The sequence below is a fragment of the Stegostoma tigrinum genome, unplaced genomic scaffold (assembly GCF_030684315.1).
Source record: "Stegostoma tigrinum isolate sSteTig4 unplaced genomic scaffold, sSteTig4.hap1 scaffold_212, whole genome shotgun sequence".
NCBI lineage: Eukaryota > Metazoa > Chordata > Chondrichthyes > Orectolobiformes > Stegostomatidae > Stegostoma > Stegostoma tigrinum.
The window spans coordinates 30,107-54,340 of NW_026728149.1; the positions used below are offsets into that span (position 1 = coordinate 30,107).

General features: G+C 45.5%; 1 protein-coding gene across 10 annotated transcripts in view; it reads right to left on the reverse strand.

The window, feature by feature from the left end:
• LOC132207928 (utrophin-like) overlaps positions 1-24,234 on the reverse strand; it is a 136,126-nt gene that overhangs the window by 29,079 nt on the left and 82,813 nt on the right. The window contains exons 1-4 of one of the 10 annotated variants that reach the window (XR_009444013.1): positions 11,274-12,823; positions 4,580-4,726; positions 1,348-1,616; positions 986-1,109 (exon numbers count right to left, since the gene is read on the reverse strand). Coding sequence is in view for 1 of the 10 variants with exons in the window: in XM_059643740.1 (XP_059499723.1) it covers positions 16,771-16,867; positions 21,203-21,282 (177 nt within the window). In the remaining 9 variants the exon portion in view is untranslated. Of the gene's footprint in view, positions 1-985; positions 1,110-1,347; positions 1,617-4,579; positions 4,727-8,410; positions 9,788-11,273; positions 16,868-21,202; positions 21,283-24,234 lie in introns of those variants that run through there. The other 9 variants (XR_009444014.1, XR_009444007.1, XR_009444008.1 and 6 more) reach the window with 9 other exon arrangements.

A 24,234-nucleotide genomic window follows, 5' to 3' on the forward strand; every position in this document is an offset into this window, starting at 1 on the left:
ATCGCTACTTTGGTAATCCCCACCAATCCAACCATACTTGAGGATATCTGCACTCATCTAATTACGTCCTCTTGCCCACTCTTGATTTCAAACGGCCCACTACTGGTTGCCAAACATTTAATTGTGTCGGCTTCAAACCCAAGAAGAGACTTCCTCCACCTTCAGCGAGCAAACTCGCATCCAGAACCTCAACCTGAGCAACAAATCTTCGCAAAACTCACTAACTTCCGACACCTCTTAGCCTCTGTACATTTCCTCTTTTAAGGCACTTTTTCAAACAATCCTCTTTGATCAAGCTCTTGATCATCTGAACTAACAACTTAATAAGGCTCAGTTGTATTCTGGGATCGTTAATACTCCTTTCAGATGTCTTCAAAGTATCCCTCCATTAAAGAGATTTTATAAGTGGTTGAAGTCATTGCCAAGCAGAGGGGGACGAATTGGGGAGTTATTTCAAAGAGCTATGATATGCCAAATGACCTCCTTCCACACTGGCCAACTCTGATTGCACAAAAGCAAAAATGATTTTCAGACTTGGGAAGATCCTTCAAAAATGTCACAAGTAACCAGCTTTTGGGCAGAGTCGAGCTGCTGAGATGATAGACCAGGATTTAGGGGTACCAGGAGTGATAATATGCTGAACACAATCAAATTTTGAGGTTGTACAAGGATGTGGTCTTCAGCATTTTTGACACTTGGACCATCTTCCTTCCTTTCCACTGAACAAGTCAAATAGCGGCAGCACAATGTTGCATGGCCGCTCAAGCTTGCTCCACCATTGATGATGATTGTGGCTGGTCTTCCACATCAATTAAACTTTTGCTCATATCTCATCCGCTTTTCAAAACATCGATCTATTCACGTGTAGTATCCCTCTCGCTAACTGCATGAGAATTCTATTCAAATTCCGTGGGCTGAACAGTTGGTTTGTGATGCAGAGTGATGCCCTGCAGAGAGGGCTCAATTGCCACACCAGTGACCTTACCACAAAGGATCTTCGCCTCAACCGCTTTACTTGCCCGAGGCATGGTGATCTTCAGGTTAAATCATAACCAGTTGTGTCTCTCTAAGGAGTGGCCAAATGGCGTGGTCAGACTTCACCTTTAGTCCTGATAACATGGCAACAAGCAGATAACTCACTTGATGTCACTGACCAATAAAATCCTCAATTATACTCATATTACCAATGTGATATCATCAGAAGGCATGCTCAACTAAGTTTTAATTTACAAATTAAGTTAACAACCATTCAATCAATATTACTTCACTACTCATATTACTGATCGTCTCGATACAACATTGCGGTTACATCTGTTAATAAGTGAAGTGTAAAGTAATTGCACTTACTGTGGTTTTATCCATGTGATCCTGCAATGCGTCAATAAACAGGTCATTCACAGGTTGCCAATCAATGTGGACCCCCTCAGCTGTTATCACATGAGACTCAAGATCATCCAGAGCTTTCTGCAGTTCTTGAAGTTTCTCTAACGCCTTTTCCACCTTGTTCTGCCAGTTGCTCGCATGGGTTTTCAATTGCTCCCAATTTTCCTTCACGTCAATTGACTGCTTGCAGACAGCTTTGGCAATTCTCTGGGCTCTCTCTTCCGGAGTAGATTCTGGAAATATGAAGTGCAAATAATTTATCAACTATTCATGACTTGGATCTATAGAACTTAAGTGTTCTTTCTAAACCCCTTTCCTTTAAAAGGTCTCTGGACTTTCTCCTGAAATTGGGAATACATAGTATAAGACTAAAGATTTTATGACAGGCACATCAATGATAAATTCTCTAATTAGCTAGCAGGTCACGGAGCCATTAACGGGGAATCACGGAGAACCAATACAAAGCCGAATAAAATTCGGCCGATATTTGAAATTTATGACGACCAAGCAAACTTGAAAAAAGGAAAAGGATTAGAGTGACTAACCGGGTAAAATTCTCAACAAAAGATATGAAAAATCCTTTCAGGATATCTTTCATAGCTATGAAACAAACATCCAAAATAAACCAACTTTCATCTTTCAGGACAGGCAAGTTAGAATGACAAACCCTAAGACTCCCCTGCATAGTTCTCTCCAGAACTCACTTAATGAGGTTGTTAAGACACATCGAGATCACAAAGTGTGCAGCTGGACGAACACAGCAGGCCAAGCAGCATCTCAGGAGCACAAAAGCTTAGATGTTGGGCTGAGACCTTTCATCAGAAAAGGGGAAGGGGGAGAGGGTTCTGAAATAAATAGGGAGAGAGGGGGAGGCGGATTGAAGATGGATAGAGGAGAAGATAGGTGGAAAGGAGACAGACAAGTTAAAGAGGTGTGGATGGAGCCAGTAGAGATGAGTGTAGGTGAGGAGGTAGAGAGCGGATATGTCAGTCCGGGGAGGACGAACAAGTCAAGGAGACGGGACGAGGTTAGTCGGTACGAAATGGAGGTGCGGCTTGAGGTGGGAGGAGGGGATAGGTGAGAGGAAGAACAGGTTAGGGAGGTGGGACAAGCTGGGCTGGTTTTGGGATGCAGTTGGGCTCGTTTTGGGACGCAGTGGGGGAAGGGGAGACTTTGAAGCTTGTGAAGTTCACATTGATACCATTGGGCTGCAGGGTTCCCAAGCGGAATATGAGTTGCTGCTCCTGCCCCCTTCGGGTGGCATCATTGTGGCACTGCAGGAGGCCCATGATGGACATGCCGTCTAAGGAATGGGAGGGGGAGTTAAAGGAGTTAAAATGGTTGGCGACTGGAAGGTGCTGTTGTTGATTGCGAACCGAGCGGAGGTGTTCTGCAAAGCAAACATGAGATTTTTGTCTTCAACCTTGCACTCACTGGAGCACTGCAGCAAGCCTGAGACAGAGATTTTGGCCAGGGATCATGACGGGGTGCTCAAGTGACAGGCAATTGGAAACCTGGGGCCATTTTTATGGACAGAATATAGGTGTTCAGCCAAGTGGTTGGTCAGTCTGTGTTTCGTCTCCCCGATGCAGAGCGAGACAATATTGAGAGCAGTGAATACAGTAGACGAGATTGAGTGAAGTGTGGGTAAATCGCTGCTTCCCCTGGAAGCCTTGGATAGTGAAGCGGGAGGAAGTAAATGGGCAGATGTTATGCCTTCTGTGGTGGCATGCAAAGTGCTGTCGGGTTATGGGGAGGTGTTGCGAACGGATAAGGAGTGGACCGAGGTGTCCTGATGGAATGGTCCCTGCGGAAGGCTGACAAGGGAGGGGAGGGGAATATATGCCTGGTGGTGGGATCTTGTTAGAAATCGTGGCTGATGTTCTTCTAGATGTGGATATTGATGGGTTGGTCATTGAGGACCAGGGTACCTCATCAGGGGTGAGGCCAAAGTGTAGGAGATGGGTTGGACATGGCCGAGAGCTCTGTCAACCACGAACGCAAGGAATGCTCAGTTGAGGAAGAATGCAGACATTTCGGAAGCCCTCCAACAGAAGACGATATCATGAGAACAAGTGGATCTGTCTGGACAGTCCTGTTTGAAGATTTTAGGAAGTAAGACTCTGTTGTTTGTCATAAAGGATATGGTTAAGTGATCATATTCAAACTGAAGAGACCAAGAATGTGAGCCTGCAGAATGGGTGGAGAACCATGCCTCTAAGAATTCCTCTGCGTGTCTACGCTTGGCTTGGGCTACTATGGTTACCTTGTCCCAGTTTCATATGAGTGGCGTGATTCTCCACCCATAATGCAACCAACAAACAGATACAATTGGACCGCACATACAAACCCATACAGATCAAAACCCGAAATGACAGTACTCATGGTAACAGACCGGACAGTATAAATTCCAGACAGAGTAAAGTAACATTGTTTCGTTGGAGGCTCTACTGGTGATGTCACCAATCATGGTGACGAAACGTCTCAATGAAAACAAGCCAGCTCGGCGAGCAAGTCAACAACCTCAATTTGAGCTACCTTGTTCAAGTGTTTCATTTTTGATCTTGAATGTTAAATCTCGCTCCAACACAGGGACGGAGGATTACTGTTAACAGCTGCATTCTAACTAATTCAAATCGAATCATTGTTTTGACCAGTCCAGAGATGTGCAGGTTAGGTGGATTGGGAATGCTGAATTACCCACAGTGCCCACACACGTGTAGGTTAGGTATATTAGCCATGGGAAATGCAGGCTGACAGGGATAGAGTAGGGAATGGGGATGGGTCTGGGTGGGATGCTCTTTGTAGGGTTGCTGTGGGCTTCTTGAACTGAATGGCCTGTTTCCACACTGGGGATTCTATAAAACTAGGTTTTACTGAATTAGTGAGAAAGTGAGTTTATCAATTGCTAAACGCAAGAAGTCATAAGGCACCACAAATACACACAAGTTAGAAACAAGAAATTAGCTCAAAAAACATAACCGTTAAGAGGGATACGGATAGTTCAGCCTTTGGATTGTTTGTGAGGAATAGAAAGTGGGATGTTGTGGCCACTAAGTTGGGCGATCCCCGGAATGCTTATGTGAATTCAGCAGTTAATTTTGAGATTCTTGTTGAAATTCTTTTGACCTTGGTTCCTTTTTGACATTGCCCTGGTTTGCAGAGCTCAGAGCAAGAGATTTTCTTTTCTTCTTACCTGCAGCAGAGGCCTATGAAATGGCTGTCCTAGAACTGTGACCTCCACAACTCCGTAGACCACACGAGCATAGTCGCCCAGGAATACACACACACTGACATTAAAGAACTATTGGGATAACAATACTCAGCATGGGACTGGAAAAGACTGCATGTAGAAACAGAAAACAGCTGTAAATAGTGTCAAGAGGTGAAATAAAGTTATAAATCAAAATTAATGACTCTTTGCTTGCGTGCTCATTGTATTCAGAACAAAATCAACAAATTCGTAGCACACATACAGGTTGACGGGCATGATTTGAGAGCTATTACAAAGACATGGTTCTAAGGCGATCAACACTGGAGGTAAATGTGCAGGGCTACGTGACATTCCAAAAAGACAGGCAAGAGGGAAACTGACTAAGCGATGAAATTACTGTGAGAACAAGAAACGATCTTCAATCGGAAGACATAGAATCCAATTTTATTTATTTGCTAATGGGAGGACGACATCACTAGCTCGGCAGTGTTTATTGTCCATCCCGAATTGCCCAGGGGACAGTTCAGAGTCAATCATCTGGCTGTGGGTCTGCAGTCACATGTAGGCCAGACCATGTAAGGATGGCAGTTTCCTTTCCGAAAGGACATCAGTGAAGCAGGTGGGTTTTTCTGACATTTGACAATGGATTCATGGTCATCATTAGATTCTTCATTCATGATTTTCTTTTGTGTTCAATTCAAATTCCACCACCTGCTGTGCTGGGATTTGAACACAGGTCCCCAGAATGTTATCTAAGTCTCTGAATTAACAGTCCAGCAATAATACCACTCGGCTACTTCCTCCCCAACCTTGGAACAAGAAAACCTGTAGTTGACTCCCACATGGGGAAAAACACTGAACCAGGAGCTTCTTAAACGGGGTGATCGCCTCTCCTTACATTTTAAGATAGCTATGAATAATCAGGACCTTGGGGGAAGCTACGAAATTGGGGGAAGGAAAATTACATCAGTATTAGGTAGGAGCTGAGCAGTATTAATTGGGAGGAGCTTTGATTGAACAAGTCGGCATTTGATACGCGGGAGATATTTAAAGACCTACTGATCAGCGTTCAGAACTGGCCTATTCCAGGGAAGGAGGAATGACAAGGATGGCAATCTAAGGACATATGGACAGAAGAAATAAAGGAGGAGGTCATCTGTCTCTTCCAGCTCGCTCCGCCATTCAATAAGGTCATCGCTGATCTTTTTGCGGACTCAGTTCCACTTACCCTCCCATTCACCATAACACTCAATTCCTTTCCTGTTCAAAGATCTATCTGTCTTGGCCTTTAAAACATTCAACCAGGGAACCTTGACTGTTTCACTGAGCAGAGAATTCCACAGATTCACAACCCTTTGGATGAAGAAGCTCATCCTCAACTCAGTCTTCAAACTGTTCACCCTTATTTTGAGGCTGTGCCGCCTGGTTGTAATTTCACCCATCAGCGGAAACAACTTCCGTGTTTCTTTCCTATCTATTTCTTTCATCATTTTAAAAGGTGCTATTAGAACACCCCTCATTCTTCGAAGTCTCAGAGAGTGCAATCCAAGTCTCCTCAATCTCTCCCCATACAGCAACATTTTCAATTGTGGAATCAATCTTGTGAAGCTCCTTTGCACCCCCTCCACTGCCAGCACATCCTTTCTCAAGTGAGGAGACTAAAACTGTACAAACTATTCGACATCAAGCCTCACCAGCACCCTATACAACTGAAGCATCCCCTCCCGATTTTTAAACTCAATTCCTTTGCTGTTCAAAGATCTGTCTGTCTTGGCCTTTAAAACATTCAACCGGGGAATAGCAGCATGCTACAATTTTTCACCATTTAACTAATACTCCATTTTGCCCTAATTGCTACCAAAATGGAGTCTCACATTTACCATCGTTGCACTCCATCTGCCATTGTCCATTCACTGACACTTTCTGCGTCCTTCTGCAGATGTTCATTATCCTTTTCACACAACACTAAAATGAGTGGTAGAGTAATCTGTGAACTGTAACTGAACATAGAAGAACACAACGCAGAACAGGCCCTTCGGCCCTCCATGTTGCGCTGACCTGTGAACTAATCGAAGCCCATTCCCCTGCACTATCCTATTGTCAAACATATGCTGATCCAAGGGCTGTTTAAATGCCCCTCATGTGGCTGAGTTAACTTCATTGGCAGGCAGGGCATTCCACGCCCTTACCACTCTCTGAGTAAAGAACCTGCCTCTGACATCTGTCTTAAATCCATCACCCCTCAATGTGTAGCTGCACCCCCTTGTACAAGCTGAAGTCATCATCCTCGGAAAAAGACTCTCACTGTGCACCCTATCTAATCCACTGACCATCTTATATATCTCTATTAAATCCCCCTGAGCCTCCTTCTCTCCAATGAGAAGAGACCCAAGTTCCTCAGCCTTTCTTCATGAGACCTTCGCTCCAGACCAGGCAACATTCTGGTAAATCTCCTCTGCACCTGTTCCAACGATTCCACATCCTTCCTGTAATGGAGCGACCACGCAATATTCGAACCGAGGCCGCACGAGCGTTTTGTAGAGTTGCAGCATGACATCACGTCTCCGCAACTCAATCCCTCTACCAATGAAACCTAAAACACCATCAGACTTCTGAACAGCACTATCAACCTGAGTGGCAATTTTCAGGAATCTATGTAGATGGACACCAAGATCCCTCTGCTCATCTACACTGCCAATAATCTTTCCGTTGACCCGGTGTTCTGCCTTCCTATTATTCCGCCCAAAGTGAATCACCTCACATTTATCCATATTAATCTCCATTTGCCAAATTTCGGGACAATTCTGCAGTTTATCCAAGTCTCCCTGCAACCTGCAACATTCTTCCACACTGTCCACCACTCCACCGACTTTAGTGTCATCTGCAAACTCACAAACCCATCCACCAATTCCTGCGTCCAAGTCATTTATACAAATGACAAACAGCAGTGGTCACAAAACAGATCCTTGAGGCACACCACGCGTAACCGGACTCCAGGCTGAATATTTTCCATCAACCACCACTTGTTGCCTTCTTACCGAAAGCCAGTTTCTAATCCAAATGGCTAAATCTCCCTCAATCCCGAGCCTCTGTATTTTCTCCGAGAGCCTACCATGGGGAAACTTATCAAAGACTTTACTCAAGTCCATGTACACCACGCCAACTGCCCGACCCTCATCCACATGTTTGGTCACCTTCTCAAAAAACTCAATGAGGTTTGTGAGACACGACCTGCCCTTGACGAATCCATGCTGACTATCTCCAATCAAGTTGTTGCTTGTTGGATGATTATAAATCCTGTCTCTTATAATCCTTTCCAAAATTTTTCCTGCAACACACCTAAGGCTCACAGGTCTATAATTGCCTGGGTCATTCCTACTGCCCCTCTTGAACAAGGGCACAACATTTGCAATCCTCCACTCCTCTGGTACGAAACCTGTAGATAATGAGGACTCCAAGATCAAGGCCAAAGGCTCCACCACCTCCTCCCTAGCATCCCAGACAATCCTCGGACAAATCCTATCAGGCCCAGGGGCTTTACCTACCGTCACACGTTGTGGAATTGATGACACTTCCTCCTTACTAACCTTAACCCTTTCAATTCTAGTAGCCTCTAACTCAGTCACCTCCTCTACAATATTCTCCTGTCCCTCAGTGAAAACAGATGAGAAACATTAATTTAGCACCTCTCCAATCTCCACAGCGTCCACACACAACTTCCCACTTCTGTCTTTGACTGGCCCTATGCCTACCCAAGTCATCCTCTTATTCCTCACATACCTATCGAAAGCTTTCGGGGTCTCCTTTATTTACCTGCCAGTGTCTGCTCGTGTACCCTCCTTGCTCTTCTTAACTCTCTCTTTAAATCCTTCCTAACTAATCTGTAGCTCTCCATCACCTCATGTGAACCATCTGGTCTCATCGTCACATCAGCCTCCCTCTTCTGCTTAACAAGAGATACAATTTTTTTAGTAAACCACGGTTCCCTTAGCTGATCGCTTCCTCCCTGCCTGACAGGGACGTACCTATCAAGGACACGCAATATCTGCTCCTTAAACCAGCTCCACAATTCAATTGTCCCCATTGCCCTGCATTTTGCTAACCCATTCTATGCCTCCTTAGTCTTGCCTAATCACACTACAAGGGAGGAATGGAGAAGCCGATAGTGAAGGGGACTATCAGAGGTTACAGCAGAACATAGGTAGACTGGAGAGTTGGGCAGATAAATGGCAGATGGAGTTCAATCCGGGCAAATGCGAGGTGATGCATTTTGGAAGATCAAATTCAAGGACGAACTATACAGTAAATGGAAAAGTCTTGGGGAAAATTGATGAACAGAGAGATCTGGGTGTTCAGGTCCATTGTTCCCTGAAGGTGACAACGCAGGTCAATAGGGTGGTCTCGAAGGCATATGGCATGCTTTCCTTCATTGGATGGGGTATTGAGTACAAGACTTGCCAAGGTCATGTTGCAGTTGTATCGGACTTTGGTTTGGCCACATTTGGACTGCTGTGCACAGTTCCAGTCGCCACATTACCAAAAGGATGTGGATGCTTTGGAGAGGGTGCAGAGGAGGTTCACCAGGATGCTGCCTTGTATGGAGGGTGCTCGCCATGAAGAGAGGTTGAGTAGACTAGGATTATTTTCATGAGAAAGATGGAGATTGGGGGGGACCTGATTGAGGTCAACAAAATCATGAGGGTATAGACAGGGTGAACAGCAAAAAGCTTTTTACCCCCAGAGTGGAGGACTCAATTACGAGGGGTCATGAGTTCAAAGTGAGAGGAGCAAAGTTTAAGGGACATATGCATGGCAAGTTCTTTACACAGAGGTTGGTGGGCACCTGGAACGTGTTGCCAGCGGAGGTGGGAGACGCAGACACGTTAGCATCTTTTAAGATATATTTGGACAGGCACGTGGATGGGCAGGGAGCAAATGGACACAGACCGTGAGAAAATAGGTGACAGGTGAGACAGAGGATCTTGATCGGCGCAGGCTTGGAGGGCTGAAGGACCTGTTCCTGTGCTGTAATTTTCTTAGTTGTTTTGACTGACTAGAGGGAGCGAGGGAGGGAGGAATGGATGGCTGGTGGGAGGGAGCGAGGGAGGGAGGGAGCGAGGACTGACTGGAAGAAGGAATGGATGAATGGAGGGAGCAAGAGGAAGGGGGGGCAAAGGGGCAGGAGGAGGAGGGGGGGCAAGGGGCAGGAGGAGGAGGGGGGGCAAGGGGCAGGAGGAGGAGGGGGGGCAAGGGGCAGGAGGAGGAGTGGGGGCAAAGGGGCAGGAGGACGAGGGGGCGGGGGGGCAAAGGGGCAGCAGGAGGAGGGGGGCAAAGGGGCAGGAGGAGGGGGGGAACGGAGGAAGGGAGATGAACACAGCAGACAGGCTGACATCAGCTTCCCTGGCCTCTGATGCTGCATGTCCTGCTGTTTCATGCTCATGAACACCTCGTTACCTCCCATTCTCTTTTGTTTGTGTTTTATCACTCTTCCTCCCTCACTCTGATTCTCTCCCCCTCTCTCACCTCTGCTGGCCCTAATTTCACTCCCTTGTCATGCTCCTTTATTTCCATCTTTCTGTCCCTTTTCTCTCTCCCACCACAAACTCTCTCTCTCTCACTCTGGCTTTCACAGGGGGAGAGAGTACAAGAGCAAAGGAAACCAAAGCACGCAGCGCCTTCGGCTGAGAGAGAAATGAAGCACTGCCGGAGATTTTCCAAACCCGGACACAGGGGTTGCCTCTCTCTCTCTCTCGACAGTCTCTGTGACTGCCCCATCAAACCCCACACCCATTCCCTTCCCATGGTGTCTCTCTACAAACCCACCTCCGGGTAGAAATGCAAACACAAGTTGCTGAAAATGCTCAGCATCTGTGAAGAAAAAGTACCGAGATAACGTTTTGGATGCGATGACCCTTTCCCTCAGAGCTCCGGCTAGAAATGCTCCAGCCTCTGAGACAGGGTCCCCTTGTAGTCGGAGAGCTGCAGGTCGATCTCGGCTGGTCGCTTGGTGCAGGGCATCAAGAGCTCCCCTCAGCCCCTGGAAGGGGTCTGTTCAGCCCCTAACCTTATACTGACCCTGGTTCTGTCCTTCCCTCATCCCCAGGAGCCCCTCCTGCCTTCCCACCTTGTCGTCGGAGTGCTATTCGGCTACGGAGGGTTGTGCGATAAAGATCCTACTTCCCACAGCGGCGGGGTGAGGGGGCATCCCCTCACTCCGAAAACACCTTCTCCCATCTCATCTTGTGGCAGTAGCTGTTCAGCTGCAGAAAGCAGCTCTGCCCGTGACCCCAAACCTCCCTACAACACCCCTCTCCTAAACCGACCCTTTTGCAGTAGCTGTAAGCCATTCAGTCACTGGGCTGTACAATAGTGACTCTCACCATGTCCTCTCACTTCCAGGACGGCTATCCTCGAAACCCCACCCCATTCCAACCCCCTCCTTCCCTTTACCTTGTAGTACGAGAGCAGTCGGCTGTTCGGCTACGGAAACCCGCGCAGGGCTGTATAACAGACACCCTCCCAATGTCCCCAGCCTTCCCTCACCCGGGGAGGGCTATTCTCACCCCCAAAACATACATTCCCAACCCCTCGCCTTGTGATAGGAGCGGCGCAGGATGTGAAACAGGGACCGTGCTCATGTCCCCAGTCCTCCCTTCACCCCAAACCCCGCTCTCACCTTGCAGTAGGAGATAGTTTTCGGCTACTCAGCCCCGGAAGGCGTCGCGGACCCTAGGCCGGGTGCTCGGGGAGCGCAGGCTCGGTGCCAGGCAGCTGTTCAGGCAGGTAGCTGTGCCCAGGAGCCGGGCGAAGAGGCCTTCTCCCACCTCGGATCCCCGCTCCCGGCAAAGGCGGCGCAGGGCTGAGCCACTGAGCAGCGAGCGCTCCGGCAGCCCGGATGCCTGCTCCTAGCCCGGTGGTCATGCTGGAGGCCGCTGGAGAACAGGAGGTTGTAGGGGTCCAGGAGCGTGGTGCGATGATCCCCGCTGCCGAACCGCTGGGTCCTCAGCCCACTCCTGGGTCAAGGGATCCAGACAGCGGACTCATCGCCGAGGCAGAGTCGGGGGGTGGGAAAAGGCGTGAGTCGGACCAGGAGAGGAAGGGGATTGACTGAAAGGGAGAAAGAGACAGACTGTGTGTGTGTGTGTGTGAGAGAGAGAGAGAGAGAGAGGGATTAGAAATGCAGTCTGATTGCGGATGGGTTGGGTTCAAACAGAGATCTTTAAACTTTGTTCGAAAGAAACTCACAACGCTCCCTGCTGAGCGGGTGGAGAGGCTCGGCTAGAGAGTAAGAGAGATGGAGGAAAAGGCGGGGGGAGGGGCGGCGCAGAGTGGGTGGGGGGGTCGACGGAGAGAGAGAAAGGCAGAAGCACACACAGAGGGAGGCAGAGACAGAGAGGGGCACACACACACAAAGACCAAAGAGACAGTGAAAGAGAAGGAGAGAGACAGAGAAGTGCACAGCGAGAGAGAGAGAGACACAGACAGACAGAGAGTGAGGCACACACACAGAGATGGAGAGACAGAGATTGTGTGTGTGGTTGGGGGTGGGTCTGGAGCAAATGAGAGAGGGGGAGGGGGAGACAAAGAGACAGAGTCGCAGAGTTGTACAGCAGGGAAACAGACCCTTCAGGCCGACCAGATATCGTAACTGACTAGTTCCATTTGCCAGCATGTTGCCCATATCCCTCCAGACCCTTCCTATTCATGTGTCCATGCAGGTGACTTTTAAATACTGTGAGTATAATAGCCTCTGGCAGTTCATTCCATACACAAACTACACCAGGGAGGACACATTGGCTCCAAATCCATCTCCCATCCTCTGAGAGAAAGAACAGGAAATGACATCACCAACCCAAGGAAACCGAAACACTTGAATAGAAAGCGGGACCGAACTCCAGCGCTTCACCGGAGGCTCACTGATGATTTTACCTGGAATGGTGACGAATCATCTGAAAACTAACCTTCCAGCTCATTGAGCAATCTTACATTCCAGAACCTGAACCCTGAGCTACAAATCTTCTCAAAACTCGATAATGCTTTGCCACTTGATTAACAGATGCATCCTATTTTTTTAAAAAAATAAAGTTTTCTTGCTGGATGTATGACTGACTGATCAATGTTTGTTGTCCTTCCTTAACTGAGCCTTGGGAACTCTGCAGCCCAATGCTATCAATGTGGATTTCACAAGCTTCAAAATCTCCACTCCCACCACTGCATCCCAAAACCAGCCCATCTCGTCCCCACCTCCCTAATCTGTTCTTCCTCTTACCCATCCGCTCCTCCCAGCTCAAGCCAAGCCCCATTCCCTACCTATGAAGCTCCTCCCGCCCCCTTGACCTGTTCGTCCTCCCCAGAGTGACCTATCCCCTCCCTCCCTCCCCACCTACACTCACCTCTAATGGCTTCATGTCCAGCCCCTTAAGACCACAAGATACAAGTCGAAGTTGGGCCATTCGGCCCATGAAGTCCACTCCGCCATTTAAATCATGGATGATGGGCATTTCAACACCACTTCCCTGCACTCTCCCCGCAGCCCTTGATTCCTTTTGAGATCAAGAATTTGTCGATCTCTGCCTTGAAGGCATCCAACAACCCGGCCTCCATGCACTCTGCGGCAATGAATTCCACAAGCCCACCACTCTCTGGCTGAAGAAATGTTGTCTCATTTCAGTTTTAAATTTACCCCCTCTAATTTTAAGTCTGTGCCCACGGGTCCTCGTCTCCCCTCCTAACGGAAACAACTTCCGAGCGTCCACCCCTTCTAAACCATTCATTATCTTGTAAGTTTCTATTAGATCTCCCCTCGACCTTCTAAACTCTAATGAGTACAATCCCAGGATCCTCAGCCGTTCATCATACGCTAAACCTACCATTCCAGGGATCATCCGTGTGAATCTACGCTGGACACGCTCCAGGGCTAGAATGTCCTTCCTGAAGCATGGGGCCCAAAATTGGACACAGTATTCTAAATGGGGCCTAACGAGAGCCTTATAAAGCCTCAGAGGCACATTGCTGCTTTTATATTCCAACCCTCTTGAGATAAACGACATTACATGCGCTTTCTTAATTACTGACTCTAGGGACTATTAACGTTGTCCTACTATGAACAAACGGAGAGAGGAACAGACCAAGAAATTTATGGCCAGTCAGAATAATCTCAGCACTGGAGAAGCTATAAAGAGGCATTCTTAGGGGTAGAATGTACTTGCATGAATTAATCAGGGATAGTCAGTATGGATTTGTTAAGATGAGGTCACGTTTCAGAAATTTGATCCTTTTTTGAGGAGATGTTGGAGTGTTGATGAGCTTATGCATTTGATGTGGACTTAGTAAAGCCCCCCTTGGCAGAGTGATCAAGAAAACAGCAGTCAACGGGATCAAAGGCAAAGAGGCACACTGGAGCCAAAACTGGCTGAGGCAGAGAGCACAGGGTGATTGACGGTAGAGAGATATCTATCTGACAGGATGTTTGCTTTGAGTGGGGTTGTGCAGGGCTTGCCACAAGGGCCCTTGAAATTTGTCAATGAGATTCATCATTTCAGCTTAAACACAGAGTGTATGACCGTGTCGCTAGCAAATCACTAATTCAGTGAGGAGGATATCGGTGGAATGGTCATGTAAATAACAGCCATGGGATCAAAGGCAAAGTGGCACACTGGATCTAAAATTGGTTGACAGGCAGGATGAATAAACTTCAGGAGGAGATCAACTGACTGGTCAGCTGGGCACAGCAATTGGAACTCAACCAGGAAAAATGTGGGCTAACAAACTCTGGAGGGCTAACAAGGCCTAATGGGTGGTGACCAAAACGCCACACACGACTCCAGCTGTGGCCAAAACAAACTTTTAAACAGCTCCAAAGTGACCTCCCCATTCTTAGAATCTACGCCACGACTGATAAAGGGAGATGTCCCATATGTCTTTGTAACAACCCTTACTAGCCTGTCCTGACCCCTTCAGGAATTTATGAACAAGCACCCCAGCATCCCTTTTCTCCTCGAAGCTTCCCAGTGTCCTGCTATGCATTAGATTTAGATTTAGGTTTTATTATCACATGTATTCAATACACGGTACAAGAGTACAATGTCACCTCAGACGGTGTCATCTCAGGGACAAAGTACCTTGGTACGAAATTTTAGTTGCAGAAGTAGAAAAGGTATCCATCCTTCTTTACTCAGAGTCGTAGGGGAGTGGAATGCAATGCCGGAGAGGGTAGTGAAGTCAGCCTCATTAGGGGCATTTAATTGGCTATTAGACAAGCAAATGGATGACAATATAAGGTAGGGGTGGAGGTTAGATAGACCTTAGGATGAGGGTAAAAGTTTGATACAACATCGTGGGCCGAAGGGCCTGGACTGCGCTGTACCGTTCCACGTTCTATGTTAGAAAAATAAATGAGTAAGTTAAAAAGTTCAGCACTACAGACTTCTTAGTATAACAGTAGAAAAATAAAAACAAAACTTTAAAAAGTCAAACATTACAGTCCTTTCTTAAGCCACGAATTTGCAGACACTCTGAACGAGGCTTCCCCCGTGACGGTTTGTATTCCCCTGCGTTGGGCTAGGGCCCGCCCATCCTTGCCAGTGGACTTCACTGCTGACTGCCATTGCTGACCTCCATCGGGCACGATAGGCTTTGCCACGTTAAGTAGTCTCATCTTATTCCTTCTTCAGGCTACATCAATCCGCCACTGACCTGCCCATCTGACCGATGCCAAGATTGGAGCAGACTAGGGGACATGGTGAAGGTGTTTAAGATTTTGAAGGACATGGAAAGGTTAACTGGAAGTTGCTTTTTCCATTCGTAGACATGTCAATAAACAGGGGGCACAGATTGAAGTTCACAGGTAGAAAGCTAAGAGGGGAGCTGAGGAGAACCTATTTTCCCAGTGTGGTGGGAGTCCTGAGCTCACTGACTGAAAGTGTGACTGATTCAGAAAGTGTCTGAATATTTAAGCAGTATTTAGATGTTCACTTGTGTTGCCGTAGGCTCCAGGGCTATGGGCCAAACAATCAAAACGGAAATCAATGCCATGTGAGTTCAATGTAGACAGAACTTTGTTGAGCAGTGCAGGAACTACGGACCGCACGGCCTCCTCCTGTGCACCAAACATCCATGAGTCTATAATTACACAGCTTTTCTTTGAGGCATTTCTCCACTTGACTGATTCTTTGTAAATGCAAGGCCGACAAAATAAATCCTTTTATTAAAAGCTTCCATCTCACTGAGAAAGCTTCAGGCCAATTTGATAATCTGCTCTCAAAAATCTGCTCATATTTTGATAGTTATGACAAATTCTACTATCAGGGCTGACACAATCCACAACATTCTAAATCAATCAACAATATTCCAGAAAGATGATCATTTGCCGTTCCTACCAATTTTAACAGATGCTTTAGAAAATAGAGAAATAAATCTAGATCTGTCAAGAACTAATCAGTTCTTCCTTGGACCATACTCATATGTATCAGTTTTCAATGAAATATGCCCATTAGTTTGTGAGTTACATTGCTGACCAACAGAACAACAAATGGGCAAAAACATGAAGTGTTATCACTGCTGCAAGTGAGCAGTAGAGTCATACCACACTTCTGAATATTTTTCCCAGTATTCTTATGATGAAAACATGATTGGGAACAAAAACAGCTGCTGAGGCTAGTGTCTTTGAGAAACAATAGCATCATACATATGTAGCGCATCATTTATCTTGCAGGAATGCACTGTGCACATTCTGCACAGACCAAGTTATGATTTAACACTCATCGTGGCAGTGACTAAATACAGAAATATACTAATACAGCAAACCTTTTGTTAAACAGCACCTGTGGTCCCAGGAATGTGCTGAATAATCAAAAATTCCAGTTGATCAATAGGTCCACACACACAAAAAACACACACTCGATAACAGGAACATAATGCACAGGATATACACATCACTGTTCTCCTTCATTTACAGCATAAATAACTTCAGTAATGATGTAACTTTGCGTGAACTAAAACTTACTGGCAGAGAGCCTTCTCACTTGCACCCTCACCAGACATCACAGAGATTATGAGAAGACAGTAAACATCTGGTATGTAATTTTTGTCAGTTTATTGAGTGTGCTAGTTTATTAAACAAAGTTTACCTCCAGTTAAACCTACAGTTTACAAGTGCATCAGCAATGATAGATTTAGTACTGACACTTGTATTTTTCCTCCAGTTGACGCTTGGATGGACACATCAAGACAATTTTCAAAGAAAGCACTCTGATTCTTCGACTCCAACCCCTGGAAAAGGAAATTGCAGAATGTCACTGACTCACTTTACTGATTTGAATACAGCATAAGATACATAGAACATCGAACAGTACAGGCCCTTCAGCCCACGATGTTGTGCCGAACTTTTACCCGAAACCTCAGGTCTATCAAACCTCCACCCCTATCTTATATTACCATCCATATGCCTGTCTAATAGTCACTTAAATGCCCCTAATGAGGACGATTCCGCGACCCACTCGAGCTAAAACAAAGATCTCTTTGAATTGTCATTTGTCAGACATGTATTGAATCAAAAAACAAATTTCTCACTTCCATAGATTTCTATAGCACCTTAATATGATTTGTGAAAATTAATATTTCACCCTTTCATTTTATAAATACAACTTTAAACAAAATGCTACTATATAGAACTTCTATGTTGGTATTTGCGCATATGCCATTTCAGTTTGTGTGATCTGTTTCTATACAACGAGTGATAAATACTTCGATTAAAATGGTTGAGAGCAGTGTATGTGAGATTTAATACCATGCTTTATCGGCAGACAGTCCATGAGCGGGTAGTTATTCACGAGACTCAACTGACATCATGTCTCAGGGGGGCTTGTGGCCTCTGGGTTACGTACTGTTTGACCATTGCCTACTGGTCACTGGTTGAGAGCAAAGAGAACTACTGGCTGCTATCCATTTTCAACAAGTGATCACGATAATCTACCTGCGTTTCAATGTCCCATCAACATTCAAGAATTGTTGATCGAAGAGGCTACTGTGTCACAAACAGGAGCAGAATCAAGATCAACCAGAGATAATGGGAACTGCAGATGCTGGAGATTCCAAGATAATAAAATGTGAGGCTGGATGAACACAGCAGGCCAAGCAGCATCTCAGGAGCACAAAAGCTGACGTTTCGGGCCTAGGCCCTTCATCAAGATCAACCATGTTCTTTTCCCTATCTGAACAAGCTGCCAACACCAGAAATATGGGACCGTCTGAATCAATCTTATACAATTAACTTTTACAGTAGACAACAGGTGCAGAAGTAGGCCATTCAGCCCTTCGAGCCAGCACCACCATTCATTATAATCATGGCTGATCATCCACAATCAGTATCCTATTCTTGCCTTATCCCCATAACCCTTGATTCCATTATCTTTAAGAGCTCTATCCATCTCTTTCTTGAAACGATCCAGAGACTTGTGCCTCTATTGCCTTCTGGGGCTGAGCATTCCATACATCCACCGCTCTCTGGGTGAAGAAGTTTTTTTCTCAACTCTGTTCTAAATGCCCTACCCCTTATTTTTAAACTGTGTCCTCTGGTTCTGGACTCACCCGTCAGCGGAAACATGGTTCCTGCCTCCAGAGTGTCCAATCCTTTAATAATCTTATACATCTCAATCAGACCCCCTCTCATCCTTGTAAGCCAGGGCCCTGTACAGCTGCAGAAGGACCTCTTTGCTCCGATACTCAATTCCTCTTGTTATGAATGCCAGCATGCCATGAGCTTTCTTCACTGCCTGCTGTACCTGCGTGCTTGTTTTCATTGACTTCTGTACAAGAACACCTAGATCTCGTTGTACTTCCCCTTTACCTAACTTGACTCCATTTTGATAGTTATCTGCCTTCCTGTTCTTTCCACCAAGGTGGATAACCACACATTTGTCCACATTAAACTGCATCTGCCATGCATCCGTCCACTCACCTCGCCTGTCCAAGTCACCCTGTATTCTCATAACATCCTCCTCACATTTCACACTGCCGCCCAGCTTTGTGTCATTGACAAATCTGCTAATATTACTTTTAGTGCCTTCATCTATATCATTAATGTATATTGTAAACAGCTGCAGTCCCAGCACCGAACCTTGTGGTACCCCACTGGTCACCACCTGCCATTCCCAAAGGGACCCGTTTATCACTACTCTCTGCTTCCTGTCAGACAGCCAATTTTCAATCCAACTCAGTATTTTGCCCCCAATAACATGTGCCCTAATTTTGCTCACTAATCTCCTCTGTGGAAATTTATCAAAGGCTTTCTGAAAGTCCTGGTCCACTCCATCCACTGGTTCTCGCTTGTCCATCTTCACAGTTACATCCTCAAAAAATTCCAGAAGATTAGTCAAGCACAATTTCCCCTTCGTAAATCCATGCTGGCTCTGACCTATCCTGTTACGGCTATCCAAATGAGTTGTGATTTCATCTTTTATAATTCACTCCAGCATCGTTCCCACCACTGACGTCAGGCTAACCGGTCTATAATTTCCTGTTTTGTCTCTCCCTCCTTTCTTGAAAAGTGGGACAACATTAGCCACCCTCCAACCTGCAGGAACTGATCCTGAATCTGTAGAACATGGGAAAATGATTACCAATCCGTTCACGATTTCTAGAGCCACCTCCTTAAGTCCCCTGGGATGCAGACCATCAGGTACCGGGGACTTAGCAGCCTTCAGACCCAACACCATTTCCTGATGAATATAAATACCCTTCAGTTCATCCATTACCCTACGTCCTTCAGCCACCATTACATCTGGGAGATTGCTTGTGTCTTCCCTAGTGAAGACAGATCCAAAGTACCTATTCAACTCTTCTGCTATTTCCTTGATCCCCATAATAAATTCACTCTTTTCTGTCTTCAAGGGCCCAATTCTAGTCTTAACCATTTTTTTTTCACATACCTTTTTCTATCCTCCTTGATAATGGGAACTGCAGATGCTGAAGAATCCAAGATAACAAAGTGTGGAGTTGGATGAACACAGCAGGCCAAGCAGCATCTCAGGAGCACAAAAGCTGATGTTTCGGGCCTAGACCCTTCATCCAGGCCCGAAACATCAGCTTTTGTGCTCCTGAGATGCTGCTTGGCCTGCTGTGTTCATCCAGCTCCACACTTTGTTATCCTTACTATCCTCCTTAATATTTTTGGTCAGTTTTCCTTTGTACCTCATTTTTTTCTCTGCGTATTGCCTTTTTAGTCATCTTCTGTTGCTCTTGAAAACCTTCCCAGTCCTCCGGCTTCCCACTCATCTTTGCTATGTTATACTTCTTCTCTTTTATCTTTATAGAGTCCTTAACTTCCCTCGTCAGCCATGGCCGTCCCTGCCTCCCCTTAGGATCTTTCTTGCTCTTTGGAATGAACTGATCCTACACCTTGTGCATTATATCCAGAAATACCTGCCATTGTTGTTCCACTGCCATCCCTGCTACGGTATTGAACCATTGAACTTTGGACAGCTCCTCCCTCATCGCTCCATAGTTCCCTTTGTTCAACTACAATACTGACACTTCCGATTCTCCCTTCTCCGTCTCAAATTGCTGATTAAAACTTATCATATTATCATCACTACCTCTAATGGCTTCCTTACTTCGAGGTCCCTGATCAAATCCAGTTCGTTGCCCAACACCAGATCCAGAATTGCCTCCTCCCTGGTAGGCTCCACACTGACTCTGCATCTCCTGATTCTATGTCTCCACTCGCAAGGGGCTGAAGATTTTATATTTCTTTACATTCATAATTTCATATTCATTTTACTATTTACTATTTCTTTATTATTTCATTTTCTTTACTTCTGACTATTTTAAATCCGACATGTTTTCTTATGCTACATCAGTGACGACATTTCAAAAGTAGTTTAGCTGCCTATAAAGTACTTTTTATACCGGAGACCATAAAATATGCTACATAAATGCAGTTCTTTCTTTTATTAACTGCTGTAGTTGTGTGCTTCTTTGCCAATGGAGGATTGGCTACAATTACGCAGAGGAGCATAAGTGAAATACATTTCCCATGACAAAATTCCAAACCAAAGTTACGAAATTAGAATAATAAAATATTGCCTGTTTGCAACTGAACTGTAGATGAGCAAAGGTCACTTAGTCAGTAAAGTACAAATTAACTATGTTCCCGACATGGAGAATACAAATGAAAACTACGGTAATGCTCACAGGAACTTGGACAATGTTCTACTTTATGATCATAGCAATGCCATATCATCAACACAGGTTTTAATAGATAATAAGTCACTCTGGGATATTTATTCATTTGTTTTATATCCTCAAGATCATCTTCGCAAATCCTGTGAACAGGGACCACTGAACAGCTGACTTAGAATTTTTTTCCACCTATAATATCCATGTTTTATCCTTCTCCCCTCGAAGTTTGTCTGCAGGAAGATGAGTTTACAGGGGCCTTACAGTTTTAATTTGTACATATATGTGTCCAATCTTTGTAAATATCTGTCTGTAGTGAGAATCTATGCATTTGCAATAAATAGGCATTCTTGTTAAGAACAGAAACCTGGACCGTGGTCTTCATCAGTTTGGATCTAAAAGACAGGTAAATTAGGGAAATTTACATACTTTTTAAAATCTTCCACATTGGGATTACTCTGGAAACAGCAGGCTCGAATTGCAGCATGGTACCCTTCTGAATGTAACACCTGAAATCACGAAAGTAATAAATTCCTTGAAAACGAACACAGATTCTATACATGAAGGTTACACAAATCCACGAGCTACAACATGGGGAAAAATACAGTGGATGCTATTTTTAACGAACAGTGTGACTACATCAACTGTTCTGTCTGAGAGTGAAATCTGAGAAATGAAAAGTGAAAACTGCCGGGTTAGAAAGATCCAGTTACGTGCTTACCTGATGGAAATGCATTGATTGTGATATTAATATATATATGATTGTTAATTGAGAGTACTGACGAATTTTGCTTATTGTTTCTGTGATCATCTCAACAATCCATTTGTCAACACAATAAAGTAGATATTGTTATTGTAAAACACCCCTGTAAATCCAAAGAAAATTTCAAGAGGGGCCAAATAAGTAGTGTTGGGGAACAAAGAAATGGCAGAGGAACTGAACAAGTATTTTGCATCAGTCTTCAGGTTGGAAGGCACCAGTAGTAGAACTTTAAGGGAGTCTGAAGCAGAAGTGAGTGCGGTGGCCATCACTAAGGAGAAGGTACAGGGGAAGCTGAAGGGTCTGTGTGGAATTTGTACATTCTCCCCATGTCCGCACGGGTCTCCACCAGGTGCTCTGATTTCCATCCACAGTCCAAGATGTGCAGGCAAGGTGGATCAGCCATGGCAAATGTGAGCTTGCCAGGACACAGTACAGGGCTGGGTCTTGGTGGGATGTTCTTGACGGAGATGGTGCAGACCCAATGGCCTCTTTCCGCTCTGTAGGAATTCTATAATTCCGAGAAGATGGTAAATTACATGGACCAGATGGACTACCCCCCAGAGTTCTGAAGGAGATAAGTAAGAAGACCATGCAGGTATTGATGATCTTTCAGGAATTACTGGAGTCAGGGTGGGTCCCAAAGGAGTACAAAATGGCAAATATAACACCCCTGTTTAAAATGGAGGGAGGCAAAAGACAAGAAATTAAAAGACGAGAAAAACCTGTTCGCCTGACGCTGGTCATTAGGTCAGATTTTAGAATCCATTATTAAGGATGAGATCGGAGAGTACTTGGAAGGACATGGTAATACTTGGAACTACATGTTAAATTGGGCTGAGAAAACACAACTTTGTCAAGGGAAGGTCTCTGTTAGATTCTTTGAGAATGTAACCAGTGAGTAAAAACAAAAGAGAGCCATTGAACTTTATCTGTTTGGATTTTCAGAAAGCCTTTGACAAGGTGCCACACAGGACGCTTCAAAATAAAAAAAATGAGCTTATGGTGTGAGGGAGTAGGTACTGGCATGGATAGAGGATCGGCTAACTGGCAGAATGCAGAGAGTGGCAATAAAAGGGTCTTTTGCAGGATGGCAGCCAGCAACTACAGGAGTTCCACAGTCATCAGAGTTCAGACTACAGCCATTCACCTTATACATTAGCAATCTGGACAAAGGAACTAATGGTATTGTTGTCCACAGGGGGTTGTTGCTAAGTTTGCAGATGACATTTCGATAGGTGGAGAGGCAAGTAGTGTTGAGGAAGTGGGGAGGTCACAGAGAGTCTGTAGAGAAGTGGCAGTACAGGTATAGGCTATTTTCGAAATGGGGAAAGGCTTCAGAAATCTGAAGCACAAAGATGCCCCAGTTCAGGATTCTTTTAACATGCAGGTTCAGTTGGCAGTTGGGAAGGCAAATGCAATGTCAGCATTCATTTCCATACGGCAAAAATACAAGAGCAGAGATGTATTGCTGAGGCTGTGTAAGGCTCTGGTCATATTGCATTTGGAATATTAAGAGCAGTTTTTGGCCATCTGTCTAAGGAAGGATGTGCGGGCCTTTGTCAGGGTCTAGAGGAGGTTCTCAAACATAATCCTGGCGATGAAGGGACTGTCATGTGAGGAATGGCTGAGAACTCTGGGTCTGTACTCGATGGAGTTTAGAAGGATGAAGGGGGTCACACTGAAGGTAATTCAGGCCTGGATAGAGTGGTCATGGAGATGATGTTTCCACGAGTAGGAGAGACCAGGACCTGGGGGCACAGCCTCAGAGTCAAAGGGACTACCCTTCAGGATGGAGATGAGGAGGAATTTCTTCAGTCAGAAAGTTGTGAATCTGTGGAACTCGTTGATGCAGAAACCTGTGAAGGCCAAGTCAGAGTTGATTTCAGGCGTAGATAGATATGTTCTTGCTTAGTATGGACACAGGAGAATGGGATTGAGAATGATTGATCCCACTCAATGGGCTGAATGGTCTAATTCTGTTCTTAAATCTTCAGGTCTAAAACACTGGAATGAATCAGTTCAGCGTCATTTTTATTGCACTGCAAGGACAGTAGCTCTCCAAAAGACCGAAAAGATTTTCTCACGCTGTTGTGGCAAACCTATTCAATAACTGGCAACAATGCTCCTATTGTGCCTCTCTCAGCCGATGCTAGTTAGTTCTCCTACTCATCGTAACTGGACCATCCTGGTATTACTGGCACTAGTGCCATGTTTAAAGGCTATTGTGAACCAGTAAAATGCTCAGAATCCAGAACTGCCTTGTACAGTTCATAGCATTTGTCCCAGACAGGGTAGGAAAGGGGAAATTAGCACCTTATTTTACAGTTAGGGACCTGGAAGTCCTGGTGGATGGATTGGTGCAGTGCAGAACTGTCCTCTTTCCCAAGGACAAGCACAGGAGGCCATGACACAAGACTCGGCCAGACTCAGCTGAGGCTGTCCAGTGTCAATGCAGTCTCAACCACCAAAAGAACCATCCAGCATTGCTGCAAGATCAGTGATCCCTGCTCCAACAGAAGAAGAGCCTCATTGTTCTGTGCTACCTCACATTCACACTCTCTCTAATTCTGCACCACCCTTCAGCACAGCTCACGTAATACCATTCTCACCAAAGCATTCAATGTCTGTCTTCGCTTGCTCTCGTCTACTTGAGGCCCCAAGGCTATTATTCCTGTATGTTCTCTGTGCCTCTTGCTCT